The 14,928-nt window shown below is 44.2% G+C and overlaps 1 protein-coding gene across 2 annotated transcripts in view; it reads left to right on the forward strand.

Annotated features, from left to right (window-relative positions):
- ARID5B (AT-rich interaction domain 5B) overlaps positions 1–14,928 on the forward strand; it is a 177,311-nt gene that overhangs the window by 120,084 nt on the left and 42,299 nt on the right. The window contains exons 1-2 of one of the 2 annotated variants that reach the window (XM_004583409.4): positions 12,335–12,831; positions 14,161–14,273. In XM_004583409.4, coding sequence (XP_004583466.2) covers positions 12,828–12,831; positions 14,161–14,273 — 117 coding nt within the window. In that variant the 5' untranslated portion in view covers positions 12,335–12,827. Of the gene's footprint in view, positions 1–12,334; positions 12,832–14,160; positions 14,274–14,928 lie in introns of those variants that run through there. The other variant, XM_004583408.4, reaches the window with a different exon arrangement.

The raw sequence follows: 14,928 nt of genomic DNA on the forward strand, positions 1-14,928 counted from the left end.
TGTTGTACGGTGGGTTAAGCTGCCTCTGGCAACACTGGTATCCCTTACCAGAGAGCTGGTTTAGGCCCTGCTCAGCTTCTGATGTTGATTCCTGCTAATGCATCCAGAAAGACAATGGCAGGTGACCCAACCACATGAGTCCCTGCCACTAAGATAGAATAGGGTGGAGTTCCTGGCTCCTGGTTTCAGCCTGATCCAGATCATGCTGTTGTTATATGGGGAGTGAACCAGCAGGTGAACAAACACTCTGTCACGCTTCGCCTTTCAAATAAAATCTTTAAAAAAAAAACAACTAAATTTTTAAGTCTTTTTTTAATTGAAAAAAGACCTCAAACAAAAAAGAAACATTTGCAAAACAATACTTTATAATCAACCACTGGTTTTAGAGCACGATTCAGTGAGTTCTTTGATGAAGTGCTATGAAGATGGCCCAGTGACCAAGACAGTGTCTATTTGGAGCCTCATGAGAGAGACAGACAGACAATAGCAGTGCAGGGCGACGGGTACTAGGATGAAAGCAAACTGATACGGATGAGATGAGAGAAAACAAACAACGTTTCGGGCTCTCTAGACTGCCGGGTGCAGTCTAGAACCAGTTAGGAGTTGGGGCAGAGGAGGTTGTCAGGCACGGCCTGGGGTGGTAATCCGTGGTCTGTTTGAGACCTGGAAAATCCGCATTCCTGCGGAAAAGCACCCAGCGCTGCTCCACCCAGCCCAGATCTCGGGTCCCTACAGGTGGTGAGTTTTCACCGTCCTTGCTCACCCTGAAGAGGGCGCCTTTATTTTCCCAGCCTGGCCCAACACAAGCAGCTGGTGGCTGGAGTTGACGCCAGGGCCAGAGTGCTGAGCTGATGGCTGCACAAGCATTTTCCTTAGTCCCTCCCATGTGGGGCTGAGCAAACAGCTGGGAGTGTAGTGCCCAGAAAGGCTGCCAGAAGAACCCACAGTCCGTGCACTTCAACCAAATGCTCTTGGTTGTATGTTTTGGCATTCATACACAGTGGGAACATCCTTGTCGGCTCCCATTTGAATACATTAATTGCAGTTCCCTGGAAAGTATGTGTCGGTAATTCCCCCCTTGTGAAGACCCAAATGTGAGTATTCAGGTCCATTGAAGAGCCAGCTGCTGCCAAGGCACCGCTGTGATCCTTCGCACCAGTCCGTCCAGGCTCTGCCGCTCACTGGGGCACGGCCTTTGGTGTGGAAGAGTCTCTGTAAGACAAGGAATTCCATCATTCTGTAGAGCCCTACTGTCCCCACGTCTTTGGATTCACCACTTGCTAGCGGTGGTCTTTGGTTCCAAATGCCTATGAAAATGCAAGAACATGCTTTCTCACTTCCTGTCTAGTCACAGGTCCCTGACTCTGCGTTTGAAGGCCAGACACTCCAGCTCTTGCATCTAGATTCAGATGCTTTCAAGAGAAAACAGGAATCACGAAGGCTCTGAAAATCCCTACAATCTATGGAAGTACGGATCAAGGAAACCCTACTCCTAGTAATGTCGCAAGTCCACAAGGCTGTCAACTAGCAGTTCTGTATTATGGTTCCAAGCCCCGCCCCCGCCGCCCACTTCCCTGAGCCCTGAGGCTGTGGTTAATAATGTCAAAAGAATGTTTTAAAATTGCTCTTCTGTTGATTCCAAGGAGTTAGAGCCCTCACGTGGTTAGAGTCCTGGGCTAGGAGTCAAATTCTAAATTTAATCCCAGCCTCTGAACATCTCCGTTCTGCGCTCACCACCAGCAGTGTTTCAGTTTTCCCATCTGCAAAATAGGCGTAAGGGCCTCACTCCCTGGAATTACAAAGAGCTTTGTCCCACAAGAGCGCTGGCATTATATTGGGGGAAGGGAGGAGAGAAATATCATTTTTCTTCCCATAATGGAAAAGAAACAAAAGCCCTTTGAGTACGCACCTTGTGTAAACGCCCTGTGCTTAAAAGCAGATGGATTTCAGAGGTCAGCAAGCACCGCCCCCCACCCCTTATTATTTTCTTAAAGCTAAACAACGCTAACTAGGGAATTCATTGTGGAATCAAAAGACATGAAAGGAAGGGTATTTCAGCTTGCACAATAGTACAAAGAACAACAAGAATCGTCATGTTTTGCTAAAGAACTCACAGCTGTTTAATTTTATAGTAAAATTACTTTAAGAACTTTGCTAATGCAAAGACAAAACCAAACAACTGTTGTTGCAAAATTAAACTTCCACGTGCGAGTAGGAAAAGCCAAGTGGAGAATAATCTGCTACTGAAGTCATGCTAAAAATACAGAGCATTTTTGTGAAAGCTGGTTGGAGGAGTGACTTTCGTCTGAAGAGAAGGCATATACATAAAAGACAGAAATGGTAATTTACTGGTAATATGATGGAAAATAGTTTATGTTCTCATGTACTTTGCCCCAAGTTCTCCTCCCCCTCCCCCTGCTTTTCTGAAGTTGCGCGGTCTGTTTTAATACCAGGTTTGTTTGCTTTTTGGGGATGGGCCTGTTGGGCAGGAAATTGTCACAAAAAAAAAAAAAAAGCAGACAGCACAAATTTTAAATGACGTTTTTACAAAATAAATTCCATACTAAATCGAGTAACAGATTATTGAATTTGGATTTCAAAAATTTTGCACAATTTTATTTTTAAGAAAAATGAGAAGATAAATTCTCTACCTACACTTGGTTTTACAAATTTCAAGTTTCCATATGTTGCCTATTGTCAGAAACAAATAAACCAGAGCTTTTTATTTTTTTTTTTTTAAGAAAAAAGTGGTTTTCTTCCATATTAGGGAATTATTCAGGCTTCCTTCCTTGGTTCCTATAATTCCAAACTAGTTGGAACATGAGTCTATTTTTGGTTGGTGAGGGAACTTTTAAAATGTGGTCATGATTTTTAAGGCTCTAAATCTAACACACAAAAAATCAGTTTGCCACATATATAGCAGTTATGGCTGTAAATATAGTGAAGTCATTGTATTCCAGAAAGACAAAGTTCTAATTTCCATATTCCAAGCCCCTCCCACCCTCTCTCCCACAACGGCCGTCATCACACAAGAGGACTGCTAGGTGTAAATTCTAAAACATATAAAACGACATGAGGTTGTGATCTGCGGCTTCTATCTAAGATGAACGCTTTTACCTATATTTGATTGAACTCTTGTGAATTTCTGGGGTTTTATGATTGACCCATCGCATCACACAGATCTCACCACGAGAGGGCGAAAGAGAGTTTGCTTTCGGCTAACAAAGCTAGAAATGGTTTCAGTATCAGCAGTGTTTTAACTTGTTAAGGATTTATTTTTCTGCCTTCTGAGTGCCACACATGCAGCCTCTGAGTTTCCAATGACAGCGAATAATAATCCAAATAAAGTTCTTCTAAGGGAAAATATAGACAGACAAGAGCAGACAAAAGCTTTTGCCCAAATAAGGATCCCTTTTGTGGCAACTCCATGTGTTAGATAACCATCAACTGACAGTTGGCCATGAGTTAATAATGTTGGATGCTGAAATATGCATACCATGTGCTATAAAAGACCATGGAGGACACAGACAAATACTTCTATAGTTAGATATCAGGAGCATACCAGAGGTGTGCAGAGTGCTGCGTGGCATATGAGTGGTCCCCGCCAAGCTACTTCATGAAAAGTGTTATATGGTGCAACATATAATATTCATTGCATATTTGGAGAATATTGCAAATTTCGGTCTTAATCTCTGTGCATGTCATTGCCTAAAATGCTATAGCGACTCTTTAATTCTAAGAAAATATTTCCAAGCTTATTTCCACTACCCTCCTTGTTGCTCTTTCCTTTTTACAGTGGGAGCACCCCACCCATAAAAAAAGTTTGTTGGAGATGGTAGGTCCATTAAGGAATCTGGCAGGCATGCACCCTCTCCAGGACTTAAGTTTCCAGTGGGGTTTCTGTCTGGTGGCCACAGGAAGCAAAAGGTGAAGGGGTAGATGGAATGGGTTTTGATTTCAGCCACCATGACCAGTGTTTGGGAGAATGGAATATTGGACCAGCAGGTCTTGGGCAGCCATCTCCTTGGAATGATGCCTTGTGATCTTGTTGGTTCTAAGAATGATTGGGCAATGGGTGTGTCTATTGTTTAGCTCCCGTATTTTAAACATCTTGTTCTGTTTGATTCTTCTGGGCTTTGGGGAACGCTTCTGTTTGAAGTGTGTCTCAAGGTCAGGTGTCTCTCAATGCCACAGACATCAACCTCTTGCCTCTAGATAAACCTGCATGTATCTGACTTCTCTACTCTAAGATGAAACCTCCAAAAGGGAAAATGCAGTTGGCAGTGGAGAATCTTCCTACTTCCCATCACCCCAAATCACTTGAGCTCCAATTGCTCGGAAGTCAGTTTGCACGGAGTGATGAAACTGACTGTAAAGCAAATTAAAGATGTGTTATCTCAAAAACCAAAGAGAGAGAGAGAGAGAGAAAGAAAGGGGAAGTATCAATATAGTCTTAGAATTGTATCTATGAAGTGCGTTAAATCTGGTCTCTTTATATTAATAAAAATGTAAATTAGAATGGCTCTCATTATACTCCACCCATATTGGCGGCAGGAGAGCAGTCATGAAGTGGGCAGAACCTCCAACTCCCTCCCTTCCATCCTCTATTTTCTCTCTCTGCCTTTCCCCCAGATTGTTGTCAACCCTCAACATTTGCTCTGACATCTTAGTAAAGGAAATTAATGAAGTAGCAGCATCATCGGGGCCACTGAGAGGCCCTGAGTCCATGATGACCAGACTGCCCCCTGCAGCAGTGACGACAATCCTCAATCGCGCCCAAACTTTCCAGTTGTGACTTGCACTGACTTTCCTGGCCACAAATGTCAGTCCTGTTTGGTCTGCTCCTTAACACAAATTTCCAAGGACGTATCTCTGATCCTAACATTGAATTGCTGACTACGCCAGTGTCACCCAAGAGAATGATAATGCGAGCCATATGCAATTTAAATACTCCAGTAACCACATTTTAAAAGGTAAAAAGAAACATGTGGAGTTAATTTTAATAATATATGTTCTTCAATCCAGTCTAAAATATTATCATTGCAATATGCAATCAATATAAAATGTTATTAATGAGGCATTTCAGTATTTCTGGTTTTGGAGTTCCAGTGTGTATTTAGCATTCATGTCACATCTAAATGCCCAGTGAGTACATGTGGCTGGAAGTGACTGCATTAGGCAGAGCAGCTCTAAATGGTAATAGAAATGTTTCTCTTCTATTGCAAAAGAAAAAGTGAAGAAGCCCTAACCTGTTCTGTGTTCATTTTCAGTCTTATATTAAAGGTTCTGATGGCATCTGTGACAAGCCTGCCTTGCATTACCTGAGCCCTCCAGCCTTGTCCCCTGCCCCCACCCCAGGGTTATAATCATCAGTACTTAGTTACCATAGCAGCAGGTACTGCAGACCTTATCGCTGCCCCTGCCTGCACACCCCAAGCCTCTTTCTGTTCTCCTTCTGTGGCTTCACTGCCTTCAGCTCTTAGACTCTGCCTTGAGGTACATGAGTTCCTTGGCACCACAGAAAAGTTTCAGAGCTACGTTCCTGGCAGGTGGCCGCTGTACCTCCACCAGCAGTGGAGGGGAGGCCCTGTGCTTTACCAGAAGTGCCTCATATAAAGGAGGCATGGGGCATCCACCTGAGCCAGGAAACATGGCTCAGGGTTGGTCTCGGACAGCCAAGAATAGCCATCTTTTATACTGAAAAGTAGAAACGCATAAAGGGAATGAAAATTCTCCCTTCAGTACAAATCCCTTTTTGAATCTTTGTAGAAGAAACCAAGAGCCTGTTACCTGATGACCTTTTACTTTTCCTTAAGTGTGTGTGTTTTAAGAACTGAAATGTCTCATGACGTCTTTATCCAAGTCTGCAGAAAGTTCAATGTCTCTATGTTAATACACACACACACACACACACACACACTTTGCTTAATTCATCTCCCAAGTGGGGAAATGCTTTCTTTATAGAAGGAGCAAGTCCGTTCTCCTCCATGTTACAAATGGAATCTCTCATTTCCAAACCTGGAGAAATAGCTGCCCAAGAATGCACTGCTTAGATACGATTTTGAAAACTGTTCTGACGTTCCTGCTCTTGCCAGCCTGTTCAACATGAGCGTGTAGCTTTCCCCTTCCGTGCTGTCATGTTTAATAGTGACACCACAGAGCCCATCAATCAGACTAGAATGAGCAGATTTACTGACTGTAACAAAAATGAAAAATGGAGAGGGAAAGAGACACAAAATTCGCTAGGTTTAAGAGGTCCCATTTTTCTAACTTTCAGAAATGATACAAATCAAAACGTCCTCACATTTCCAGTATAGATCCTTAAACAGAATTTTTTCCAGAGGTCATTATTTTAAGTTACTATTCTATTCTTGTTATTTAATAACACACTAAGGAAGGTCAAATCAATGTTGATGGACTCGTTTTCAAAAGCTGGAAACTGGAGCTATTTCAAACTCCTCACACACATACAAAAAGTATATCATGTGACATTAAAACACACTGATTTTAGTGGCAGCAGTCTTGCCTGCTCAATCCACTCCATTGAGAACAGACATGTGGGTCAGAAACTGGGAATCCTGGAAGAGGAAACATGGATGCTGGAGAAGTGAATAGTAGGAAAAATTGTTTGCAGAAGCCAGCATTGTGGTGCAGTGGGTTGAGCCACCACCTGCAGCGTCAGTATTCCATATTGGTACTGTTTCAAGTCCCTGCTGCTCCACTTCTTACCTAGATCCCAGCCAATGGCCTGGGAAAAGTTGTGAAAGCTCTCCCAAGTGCTTGGGCCCCTGCACCCATGTGGGAAAACTAAAAAAATTTTGCTGTGCAAGCATTTGGGTAGTGAACCAACAGATTGAAGATCTCACTCACTTGTTTTCTCTCTCTCTCTCTCTGTCTCTCTAACTCTGCCTTTCAGGTAAATAAATATTTTTTCCTACTAAAAAACAATTTGTAGGGTAAATAGAAAATTGGAAGTTTCAGCCTCTGCGACGTTGTTAGGGGCCTCTTTTGCTTTAGTTGGGTGTAGTGACTTCACAGCCTGAACTCCTATTGGAGAGCAATGTGGCAGCTGAGGACCCAGACCCTCTGTGTATAGCAATGCCACTCTACCCTCAGGGAGTAAGCGCCATCCTTTGTCCTCAGGCATCCGCTCTGTATAGATGTGTGGAAAACCTTAGCCCGCCTCCCCTCCATGCTTTAGGGTACAGGACCCATCACCCCCCAGATGAATAAGTTCTTTCAAAACAGCCATGCACCACTCTGTCCATGCTTTTTTAAGTCCTGAGGGGGACTCCCACGAGAACGCTTTCCAGTGGGGGGATAGTGTGGGGAGCTTAGGAGACCAGAGTTGAATGGTCAGGAACATATTCCATGCTGCCTCGGAGAGCCAATTCTCTGTACATCCTGACTCTTTCCTTAACTCCTCCACACCTGGCTTTAGCTCCCAGCTGTCCCTCTGATCCCCTCAAGTGGCAGTGACAAGCATCTGAGGTCCCTTTCTTCAGCAGAGACTTCTAGAACATTTCTGTACCATCTTGGAATGCAGATAGCAGGGTTTGGTCCTTTAAGTTTCTGTCCTTTCTCAAGATACAGCAGGAAAACAAAGATAGAAATCTGCCTGTCCCTGCTGGCGAAACCTGACTACAAAAGAGGCTTGCTTGTCTTTAAATGGCCAGGGCACATGGAGTCACATGCTTTGAAACCAATTAGCAGCATGGATGAGCTAGTCAGGCCTGCTCATTTAGAGGGCGGGGGAGGGGTGCAAGTCACATACTTTGTGTTTTTAAGTGTTTCTGAGAAATGAAGACCTCCAGGGCAGAGAGAGAGAAGGCGGATCAGGAAATAACTATGCAAACCACATACCTATCATATTACTAAAACTTTGATTAGGGGCATTAACAATTGCTTCAGCACTCACAGGTATGAAGCGGGAGTGAGTAAGACTGGGCATGTTTGGGAAGGGATTTCATGAGTGTTTACTTATATGCTTTGGTGAGCACTGAATGTGGTCCACGGCTGTTCTGGACTTACACTGCCTGTGCGGCCCAGGTAGGACACATGCAGGCACACATTCCACTCTCCTTGGGGACTCTCGTGGATCTCAGTAACTTGGAAAAACAGCCAAAGACACTAGACCTTACTTTGTGCCTCCTTTCAAACAGCACAACTCTTCATCCTTCCAGGTGGTAGAATAGGGACCTGGATTCCGTGGCAGCATCTAGAGCCTTGGAAATGCCCTGTGGTGGTCAATGGTTCAAAACACCCGGAGGAATGGCTTGGGCTAATGCAAACTTGGAAACGCCAAGTGCAGGGCTTTATATGGCTCTAACATCGAATGCAGTGTGTTCATTTCCCCGGGTCGTTGTTCAGGGCTGCCTGGGATTGACAGCATCGGAAAGTTGGGGGAAGCTGGAATTTGTCTCCAAAGTCTAGGCCGACAATACTGGGCTCCGCTTTTTAATGCCTTTATTTTTCTGTCAGAACAATTCCAAAATAATAACAATCTTGTGGCATTGTCTTCCCACGTCTATTGCTTAAAAATTCATCAACTGAGTTAGAATGTCCCTCAAGGTCAAGTTGTGCTCATTAATGGTACTGTATTTTCATCTCTCAGACAATAGGGTTGCCTCTCCAGTGTTTTCTGTGGAGTGTGGAAGACTGTTTATGGGAAAACAGAATCAAAATACATTTCAACATTTTGAAATCAACACATTATTAGTGTTTTCTGAACTCACATGAAGATCCAATCAACTAAATAGAAGTTGAGTCCCAGTGGGTCATGGATGAGCAATAAACTGTGGATTTGAAGGGGAACTTTTAGGGAATCATTTATGAATTTTTAAGTTGAAATGTGAGTTTGAATTGAAAGCCAAAATGAGGCCTGAGAGCTCCTACTTTCCTCCCTCCCCCCCCCACATATTTGAAAACTGAAATTCTGTAAGAGATTATCTGTGAAATGCCTTTCTTTTATTATGCCCATAAATTTTAGGAGTGGCTTTGATCAAGCCTTCTGCCATTCTCGGTTTCTAAATCTTTTATTCATACGTTAATAACTTTAAAAACATTCATCCTATTTTTGTTGTAGTGAGAGAGGAAGTGTCTAAATAGTCAAAAGGGAAACATTGAAAATAGAACACACTAAGTGATAACTAAATTAGGCTAGGGCTTTTCTTTTTCCAGAAAGAGCAGTGCTCCATGCTGAAACCTGCCAGAGTATTTTAAGATTATTGTCTGTAAAGAAAATGTACCAGACTTGAGAGCCTCATAGGAGAGGCATTACAGAAATGCAAACTATTATCAGAAACACAAACTATACATAGAACAATGTTTGTGAGTACCTAATACTTCAGGCAATGGCTCTCTTTTGTTTTTTGGCTCTCATGTAAAACACACACACACACACACACACACACATATTCATGTACAACTTGCAAATATGAGTTACACTCTGCCAACTTCCTCTAGACATGGATCCTGGGGGGTCAAACTCTTAGGAAAATTATGCCTGTTTTTCCATTGCCCTGCTTCCAATCCCCACCAATCAGCAAGTCCTGAGAGTGGAAGCTCGCCGAGAATCTCTCCAGAGACTACAAGCTGCGTTAGCAACAAAATCCTCTCTGTAAAATGGGAAGAAAGAGTTGTTAACTGATGAGTCAATCCCATTTTTATAGCAGTTTATCTTTGTGGTATTTCCAAGAGCACAAATACTATTAAAAAAAAAAGTCATGACAGGAAGAACACAGTAGGGAAAAAAAACAGGAACATTGAAGCCAAAAGCAATTGACTCTGCCAGTAACTGGTTACATTTCCTTTGTTTTATTATTATTATTGCAAAAGTTGGGGTTGAGATGAAAAGTTTCTCACACCTGCGCTGTCGGGACGCGTAACTTGTCTGAGGCCACGGTGAAGAAAATACATAAACTGCCTCTCTACAACTCTGAGCTGCCAGACACTTTAAGGAAACAAACAAACTTGTTTGTGTTGCATTGTTCATAACACTGCCTATAATTCATTCCTATGTGGAGGAGTTCTTAAAAATGGGTGAGATGTCAGAGTAGCCCAGAGCACTGGAGGTAGCTTGATTCTCCTGGGATTAGCACCTATTGAAATAGCAGTGACTTCACAAAGGTGACGGCTTGTTAATTTCTTGACACAGAGAAAGAGAAGCAGATGGGCAGCCAGAAAAGATTCTTTAAAAAAAATTTTTTTTAAAAAAAAAGAATAGTAACCTTTCATTGATTAGGACACAGAACCTGCAACCCACTACAGGGGGTAATGTGTATATAATGCTCCAAGTTCAGTGACATTAGTGGATTTCAGTGACAGTCTTAACACCTCGATGGGACCCTGCTGGCCATCAAGTCTATAGGATTTTGGTTGCTTCTCAAGAGTGTGTTTATTGGGGGAAAACTTTGTCCAGTCCAAGTTAATATGAATGCCTCATCATGAGGCAGAAAGAAGGAGAGGGGAGAATGAACACGTATGCTGTGTGTTCAAAGCAGACTCTGAATGAAGTCTCCCTTGCCTGGGCTGGAATCTTAACTGCTGCCAAGAAACCTGTTGAGTGGCCCAAGGCAGGTCATTTCATCTGTATCTCACCTTCTTGATCTGTGAAATGGGGATAATTATACCTTTGTCATTGACTTGCTGTGACAAAGTACTCCAAGAAGGGAGTGACTCAGAGAAAGTGCTCCGTATTTGCTTCTCTAGGTATCCATGCATAATATCAGCAATGCTGCTGCAAAGGGCATTTATGGGACTCTGCAATGAGCCAGCCTGGGGCTGGGCCAGGGGTTATGGATACCTGTGGAGAGTAACAGTGTGTTGATTGCTTACACTGTGGTGTTATTAAAGAAGATACCAGGGAGGTGCTGCTGGCCTGTGGGGGAGGGAAGGAGGTTGGCATCACCTGGAGTATCCAGTTGCTCTCCTGCCCCAGCAGGACTCCGTGTCTCTCAACAGGTATGGCCAGGGCCAAGGCAGGTACAGATCATGCAGGACAGCTGGAGGAAGGTGGGGCTGTTTCTAATGCCAAAGAACTAAAGTCCAGAGCTCCAGCTGACCCCTGACCAGCATCACATCCTAATGTATTCAGTCACCAGCCTAGCAAATGATTTGTTTCCATGACCCTGGGGGGGGGGGGTGGGAAAGAGGAGCTCTGAGGACCTGGATTTTGCCATTTTGTTTAAGTCCTCAAGCTTTACCTGAGGTCTCCTGCTTCCAAAATGTCTCTAATTGTATTTGGGGGACTGCCCTCTCATCCGGCACTCCATTCTCTCCAGACTTTGAACACTGATGCTCCTCAGCACATCTGGGCATTACAGGTGAAACAAGCTGAAAGTCTAACTGAGATGCCAGCCCCCATGGCTTCAGGGTAACCAAGAGCCAAAGGCTTTCCAGGTCTCCCCTGTCAATCTCCCACATGATCTCCTATTGTTGCCTTAGGGTGCCAGAGCCAAGTAGTCAGCAGAAAATGTGGGGGTAGCAATTAGGTGCCTTGGGTGACGAGTGTCCCATGTGGTAAGGTGGCAGGCCCAGTCAGTGAGGCCTAGAAAGAGGACCATGCAGGCATCTTTATTTCCATTAGTCACTTGTTCATTCAACAGTCTTGTTATGCAATGCTACCTGCTGGGTGTTGTGCTGGGGCAGATGAAAGATGAATCCGGCACAATCTTGCCCAGCCTAATGCAATAATACACACACACACACACACACACACACACACACTCCAGGGAACTTAGCGACAGGCTCCTCAGAAGAAGGACTATAAAAAGTACACAAGGGATACTAAAGGAGGGGCATGAGTGTGAGCACTGAACAGCCAATAGCATTCACCGAGACACACCTGCCTTCGCCATACACTTGCTTCTTTCCCCTTGATCACATCATGACCACACAGCACTGAAGTTGGTGTGGGCAGAATATTAGGCACTAAATGGTCTGTTCTAAGTTTGTCATTCTCAGAATCGCACGGGGAAGGACATGTGCTTTTCTGGGTTTTGAAAACAGCTCAAAGAATGGAGAAAATAGATCCGGCTGGGGGAAGAGGTCTCATCAGTTCCTGGAAGCTTTGCTGTCAGTGTTTAAAAGAGCATGCTCAGTGCAAGCTCTCAAAAAGGCCTTGGGGATCGGAAAGCTCTTCTGGAAATAAATGCCTTTTAGGTTTAAGTGCTTTTCACCAAAATGCTAGTAGCTAGGAAAGATGGAAGCAACACGCGGTAGAACAGAGACAATATTGTTTCGATTCCGTTCCTCAGTGCCTCCCCACCTGCTCCCTTAACTTCTGTTCGCTTCGGGCCTCAGCTAGTATTTTGATAAGGGCCATGAACGGATATCTTTCCCTCGAAGTCATTCAAGTCTTAGCACTTGAGTCAGCTGTGGAAACACAAAATCTTCTCGACACAATGGTCCACGCCTCGGCTCCGGCCCGTGGGCAGTGTCGGATCCGCGGAACGTGGCGTGGCGCCGACAGGGAAGCAGCAGGTCCGCGGCAGCGGCCGGGCAGGCAGGGGATGAAATCATCCCCACCTCCCAGCAGAGCAGGGAGGTGGGGAGCGCACGGCCCTCCCTGCCCGTCTGGCAGCTCGGCTGAGTCCTCAGCGCTCATCCCACACCCTCAGTGCTAGTCACTGCCGTGTGTTTACATGAGTAAGGGAGCCGCCAGGGGAGGGCGGTTGTAAGCTGAGCGCACAGCCTCGCGGCTCGCATTCGGAGGGAGGCTGACAGGCATACCAAGACCAGACTTCCAGGGATGTGGCCCGAGAGCAGTCACATGCTGTAGCTTTCGGGAGCGCAAACATCAATCAGGCAGATGTTTGTCGACTGGAATGGGTAATCGCTACTTTCTCTTCGTTTGATTTTGTTTGTGGGCTTGTGGATTTCTGATCATTCCCGGCTGCCTCCTCGGGTGGACTTCCAGACTCGCGCGTTTTGGGGAATAAGAGGGGGAGTGGGGTTTGGGTTGAGGAGTCGCTTTTGAAACTTTTTTTTTTTCCGGCTTCTCTATTAGCCCGGCGTTGCTGTGAAAAAACTGTTTTCCGCGGTAGAAAATCAAATTAGTGGGATTGTGTTTGTAGGAGGACAGTGTGAGATGTTTTAACTGCGTGACAGAAGTAAGGTTTACAACAATTAAGAGGGTTCGCAGTGGCGGAGAGTTGGTGTTGTCATAATCATCCCTTGGTGTAGTAAAACATGCCGGTACCTTGGGAAGCCTGAAAGAAATTGATTGGGGTGTAATTCATTAGTTTGGAATTGTTCAAGGACCGGTTGGTTACTTGGTCGGCTTTAATTTTGCGTGACTTGGGTGACTGGTGAAGTTAAATGTGAAAGCTGATGCCAGTTGCGGCACTCAATAAACAGCCTCCCCCACCCCCTTGCTTTCTGGATAAATGTTTAAAGAAACTGAACTCCACATCAAGGAGGAAATATAACTTCCATTTGTCTCTTGTCTACGGCTTTTAAAAGTATAGCCCCAACAGGCTCAGCCTAACCTCGGTGTCCTCTCCGGAAGTTATTTTAAATAACCCTCAGGATCTTCCTAGAGAATATATTGAAGAGGAGAAGGCAAGCAGCTTGCTGATTGAAATATGTCTGGCATTTATTGAGATGTGAAACTCTCCAGTCCCAATATTATTAGTAAATACATGTAATAATATTTTCCAGCTTGTTATTCTCTCTCTCTCATTTGCTTGCTAGCTTTTGACTTCACCGGTGTGATAATGTGGGAAACTGCTCATGTCTCTAAATACTCTCAGAGTTGTTATCAAGTTCTGTGTTACTGAGCTACCCGAACAGGCTGGCACATCATTTAGGTTTCTGAAAACAAAACACAAAAAAGGATTGTCTCAAAGCTAGATTCTGGGCTATCTATCAGCCCTTACTGCGTCTTTGCTAAGAACAGCGATGGCTTTATCAGAACAATCCTTCAGCATTAGGGGCTTTCTCTTATTGGTGTTAATGGGCTATGTTAAGGTGCCATGGGTGGCTTGGGACTCATGGACAGAAGTGTCTCATCCACCAAGATGTGACCCTGGAGAGAGGAGTGCGGGATGCGAGGCCGATACCCCACACATGTGAGATCCTTGTAGTTAGCGTCCGACTTTCAGAAGGAAGCCCATGCAAATGAAACTGTGTGTCAAATTGTTCTCCATTTGTTTGCAGCGCCAAATCTTAAAGGCAGACCGCGCAAAAAGAAAACATGCCCGCAGAGAAGAGATTCATTCAGTGGCGTCAAGGATTCCAACAACAATTCCGATGGCAAAGCCGTTGCCAAGGTACGCTCCGTCACATTCATTTTGCTGCATTTTTTTCTTTTTTCTTTTTAGTTTTTTCTCTTCATCTCTCTGTTCTGTGTGTTAGTGGAAGTTTCCAGTGTAGAATCTGTCTTTGGAGCTCCACACTCTGGAGGCTGGGAGAATGGAGGGAGGGAGAGGAGGCATTTTGATTAGTCAACAGAAAGACTTCCCAACTCCCACTTTGGCCTGTTGGGTAAAGGACAGATGATTAAGCGTCCACGTCATTGAGGCTGAGATTTCATAGTAGGTGACACAATGACATAGTTTACTCTGCTCGTATCAAAAATAGACCTGCTGAACCATCCTCTTTCCGAATGGGTTCATTTAAACATGTTTCAGAGATTAACAGAGGATGAAATTAGAAATGGCTAGAATTAATCTTTTCAATTGGTACTTTCCAAGGTCACCTTTAATTTACAGCAGAGTAAAAATAAAGACAAATAGCAACATATTTACATGTATATAATTATATATACATATATATATCGCTATGTATATGAATTTTTACAGAGTGAATGTGGGAAGAAAAGGCTCATTTGGCCTCCACCTTGTTCGGAGTCCTGAAAGTATAAGTCCATGGAGGCTAAAGTGTTGTTTCATAATTTTAGACGTATCTTGTGGACTTCTGCAGGCT

The sequence above is a fragment of the Ochotona princeps genome, chromosome 13 (genome assembly GCF_030435755.1).
Source record: "Ochotona princeps isolate mOchPri1 chromosome 13, mOchPri1.hap1, whole genome shotgun sequence".
NCBI classification, from domain to species: Eukaryota; Metazoa; Chordata; class Mammalia; order Lagomorpha; family Ochotonidae; genus Ochotona; species Ochotona princeps.